The sequence below is a fragment of the Mandrillus leucophaeus genome, unplaced genomic scaffold (genome assembly GCF_000951045.1).
Source record: "Mandrillus leucophaeus isolate KB7577 unplaced genomic scaffold, Mleu.le_1.0 Scaffold1590, whole genome shotgun sequence".
Classification (NCBI taxonomy): Eukaryota; Metazoa; Chordata; class Mammalia; order Primates; family Cercopithecidae; genus Mandrillus; species Mandrillus leucophaeus.
Genome location: NW_012101577.1, coordinates 194,178 through 198,803, shown reverse-complemented (window position 1 = coordinate 198,803; position 4,626 = coordinate 194,178). Strand labels below are relative to the sequence as shown.

Sequence of the window (4,626 nt, the reverse complement as noted above, 5' to 3'; positions counted from 1 at the left end):
GGGGGGAGGGGGGAGGGATAGCACTGGGAGTTATACCTGATGTAAATGACAAGTTGATGGGTGCTGACGAGTTGATGGGTGCAGCACTCCAACATGGCACAAGTATACATATGTAACACACCTGCACGTTATGCACATGTACCCTAGAACTTAAAGTATAATTAAAAAAAAAATAAAATAAATTTTAAATAAAGCTTCTGCATGAAAAAAAAAAAGAGGGGGTTTGCATTAGAGAGGTGAGAGGGAACAGAGGATAAGAGAATTACATTTTATTGTTAATATTTTATTCCTACTTTTAAAAGCCCAAGTAAAAATGAGCAATGTTAATTCCAAATGAAGAGTATTTGGTACTTCTAATATTGCTACATACTACACTCTGTAATTTTCAAAATATCATCTAAAAATTGTTTTACAAAGAATTTTTAATAACTAAATTTGCAAAAATAATGCAAGCTTGTTAACAGCTTAGAGGAAAGGCAAAGGAGATATAATAAGTGCTATTATTTTGCTTGGAGCCCAGGCGAATGGAAACGGGGCTTGCAGTTGATTATTTTCTTCTTCAAGTCTATTTTCTGAATTTTACACAGTGCATGCAATTCTTCTGCAATCACGGAAATGAGAAAAATAAGAAAAAGAAACAAAAAAATCTTCTCAAGTAGTTCAGGAATGACCAGTCAGGAAAAATTACAAAGATTAGGTCAAATAGCAGACTGAGCACTAAGCACTAGCGCATTTCTCTTGTTCTACCAAAAATCCTCTCCAATGACAAGAAAGGCAGATTTTTGAATATAAAGAATAACTCTGTAAGGGCACTGGGAAAAGAAAATCTTGAAAGATGGAAAGCAGATGAGGCAAGGCCGCTGAGGGATTGAAGGTGGAGGTAGGGGTGAGGAGTCTGGGACGGCGTGTTGGGGGACGTAAAATGAAGGCGTTGAACCTAGGAGGAGAGGGAGAGTGGGTTTTGGGCCGGGTAGCTGTGGATTTGGGAGAAGGCGCGGTTGGGCGTGGGGGGCAGGAGCCCAGGAGCATCTCTAGGGCCCATGGCGGTGGTGCAGGATTCACTGGGGTGGGGGCGCTGCGCGCAGTTTGGCAGGAAGGAGAGACCTGCGTCCTACCAGGAAGCTAGGAAAAAAGCAAGGAGATTGCCGTAGCAACAGCGGCTCCTGGAAGTCCAGTGTAGCAGAAGGGCCGCCACCGACAGGAAGGCAGAGGACTAACAAGCCTAGTGCTGGAGAAGCTGCTGCCTTCCCTTTCGCCTGCCTCACAGTCCTTCTAGACATGTTCCACGCCTACAGATCCTACCCTCCCAGCTTTTGCAAGCGCTCACTCTGTTAGTTGCCTGCTGATCCTCCTTCGCCACAGGCAGCAGTGAGGGGTCCGATTTGGGCGCGGGAGGTCAGTGATCCCCAGCAGTGCGGGAGGTGGGCCCTGGGCTGCGGAACCGGAGGATTGGGGTTGGTGGGGGCCAGACGTGAAAATTGGGGTGGGTGCCAGCCTGAGAAATGCAGAAGACTGGGAAGAGTGATTTGAGGGCTGGGGGCATGAGGACCTGAAGAGCACCAGGATGGTATACAAAGGTGGCCAGAAAAGGAACTAGGTTTCTCGTTGGAGCCCAGAAGGAAAATGGAGTTTACCAGGAAGAGACAGGAAAGAGAGGTGAGCACCAGGCGGGAGGCTTAGTGATGGGAACGTACAAAGGATGAATACCACAAAGCCATGGGGAGGAGACATGGAGACTGCATGTACAGAAATGGAAAAATGAGGTGGGAGCTAAAAAATGGAGAATGTTGGGAGAGGCGACAGGATGGTGACAGAGGATCAGGGAATATGCAAAGTAGCCCATTTCCTTTTACTGTGCTCTCAACTACCAAGACCACCACACCTACCTGTTCTCTAGCTCTCTTGTGCAGCTAAACAAGCCTGGAAGGAAGCCATTGCAGGCAGGCATCCAAGAGTATCTTGATATCTAACATTGCTACTGAACACACATGAATAACGTGGGTGGCAATGTACCTGGTGCACAGGGACTTCATGATACAAGAAAAAAACTCATACATTTAATGTTTCTCCCTGTTCTCTCTCCTTGCCCTCCAAATATGAAGACACTCCTTCACAAAAAGGCAGCTGCAAAGCTGCTAACCAGGGAAGCCACGGGTCACCACATTGGAACTACAAACATGAGGAAGAAAAAGACCTCTCCAAAGAAGCCAAGAGGAAGGCCTTCTTCTCAGTCCTGCAGACACATGGTAGGCTGCAGAATTTCTCATGGATAGAAGGAGGGAGATGAGCCCATTGCCCAGTGGAAAGGAACAGTTCTGGATCAGGTGCCTATATATCCCTTTCTTTATCTGGTGAAATATTATGGAATTGACTGTGTTTATGGACTAGAACTTCACAGAGATGAAAGAATTTTAAAGCTTAAAATCCTTTCTCATAAGGTGCCATTCTCACAAGTCAGAGATTTCTGCCTCACAAATACCATAATTGGCAAAGCAGTGAAACACATGTTTGAGGGAGAGCATGGGTCTATGGATAAATGGAGGGGGATGGTCTTAGCCCAAGCACCTATCATGAAAGCCTGGTTTTATATTACTTGTGAGAAAGATCCTGTCTTGTACATGTGCTAGCTACTCGATGATTATAAGGCAGGTGACTTCCGCATCATGCCAGAATCAAGAGTGTCTCATGCAGTGAAGAAGGAGCCAGAAGGATTTATAGATAGCCTAATAGATAAACATGTGGAATATACCAAAGAAGATGGCTCCAAAAGGTCAGGCAAGGTCATCCACCAAGTTAAAGCCAAACCTATGTATTTCATCAAGTTTGATGATGACTTCCATATCTATGTCTACGATTTGGTGAAAACGTCTTGTTAGGGTAAAATTTGCTATGCTTGTGGAGGCAAATGTGTAATATGCAGGCACACAAAAAAAGTATAACTTTTCAGGGTGTTGAAAGCTCAAGGGTCCTGATAACACAATCTTTGCCTGCATAGCTGTCGTTTTATACTGAAAAATACAAATGTATATGACATGCGTAAGCACTTTGTCTTGTTGAAGATTGGGTGTGTTTGGTGGATGGGGCATGAAAGGAAGGAATAGCTGTCAATTCCGATTGTGAACAAAGTTCAGCTAGAATCACAATCAGCCATCTAAAAACTGCAAGAGACTTAACTGGTCTTGTGTGGAGGGGAGAAGGAAAGTAAGTCAAGATTGGCTGTGGGGAGAAGGAGAGGATGAGGTGACTTCTTAGGAAGAGGTGGTGAAGGGCCAAAAGGTAGAGGTTACCTGAGAAAGGAGATGACCTATGTGGAGGAAACATCCAACTGGGAAGGGAGTGAAGAATAACAGAGGAAGAATGAGATCTTGGGGCTTGGAGGAAAATAGACAGAATAAATGGAATCGAGTAGGAAGCTCTCTACTCAAAGAAGCTTAGAAGAGGTCAAGAGTAAGGAGTGAAAGATCAAGTTGAAAGGACTCTAGGGAGAGACTAAAGGATACACAAATGGAGGGTCTATGAGAGGCAGGAGTCAGGGTGGTATAAGGGGAAGAATACTAAGAAAGAAGGAATTCAAAGAACAAAGACTGATAAAGGGAGTAAGAATACAGAAGAAGAGGTGTGGACAATGGGGCCCATTAGAGATGAGAAGACCCAGGGAAAGATTGGACTTCTGGCAGTATGCACATTGTTCCCTTAGTTCTACGCACAAAGGAAGTGGCAACTGTCAAGGAAGCCATATGCATGAGAAGTTCCCTGGAAAGACATGTGGACAAGGATGACTCCATAGAGTTAAGCAGCAACCAAGTTTACACCTATAAGGCTTTCCTTCTTCCCTGGAGTTAATGACGCACCTGCCTAGTAGAACCCCAACCCACAGCCTAAACACACTAACATGATTCTCCACAAGTGCTGGGCTATGGGCTGCCTCCTCACATTTGCCCTCTGCTGAATAAACAACACTTGTAGATCATGGATTAGTGAGACTCTCAGAACTGAAGAGATGTTCCATCTTGCATTTGGAAAGAATTTGATCCAGAAAAATTAAACCTTACTGAACTCAGTTACAGCAGTCCTATCATGCTTGTTCCTCCTGTTGGAATGTTCCTTGTCTTCCTAGAGAGGAGGGGCATCAGATAATTGAGCCTAATGTTTTTCTCCAGCACAAGGGGAGTACTTGACTATCCATGCTTCTTTCGGCAGCTACCTGAAACTACAGGTGACTCCATTCAGTGCTCCACAAAAGGTGGCCTACTTCCCCAAGTAGCCCCAATTCTGGCTAGGCTTCTACAAGGCTGGTGTCTGTGGACTCCTCACAGATACCTTCCAGCCAATTTTGCCCAGCCCCAACTTATGGAGAGCTGTGATAGAAGTCTGAGCAGCTCTTTGTTTCCAGGTAAGGCAGATGCCATGGAGAAGTTGAGCTGGGAGATGTGACTTTGTATAACTAAGTCCTTCAGCTGTATAGTGGAGGGGCTGAGTTTAGTGGGGAGAGGGAGCAGCAACTCCCTGCTGTCCAGGCTTCCCTAACTCCATGCATACTGGGGGAGGCAAGGAGCTTTCAAGAATTGAAAGAAGGCTGGGTGCGGTGGCTCAAGCCTGTAATCTCAGTACTTTGGGAGGCTGAGA

The 4,626-nt window shown here is 45.4% G+C and overlaps 1 protein-coding gene across 1 annotated transcript in view; it reads left to right on the top strand.

The window, feature by feature from the left end:
• The window catches only part of LOC105536448 (spindlin-2B-like), an 84,466-nt gene extending 80,623 nt beyond the window's left edge, over nucleotides 1-3,843 (top strand). Inside the window, exons 3-4 of the mRNA XM_011975862.1 lie at nucleotides 2,628-2,871; nucleotides 3,698-3,843. Of these exons, the coding sequence (XP_011831252.1) occupies nucleotides 2,628-2,871; nucleotides 3,698-3,843 (390 nt within the window). The remainder of the gene's footprint in view (nucleotides 1-2,627; nucleotides 2,872-3,697) is intronic.
• Nucleotides 3,844-4,626: the final 783 nt, after the last annotated feature.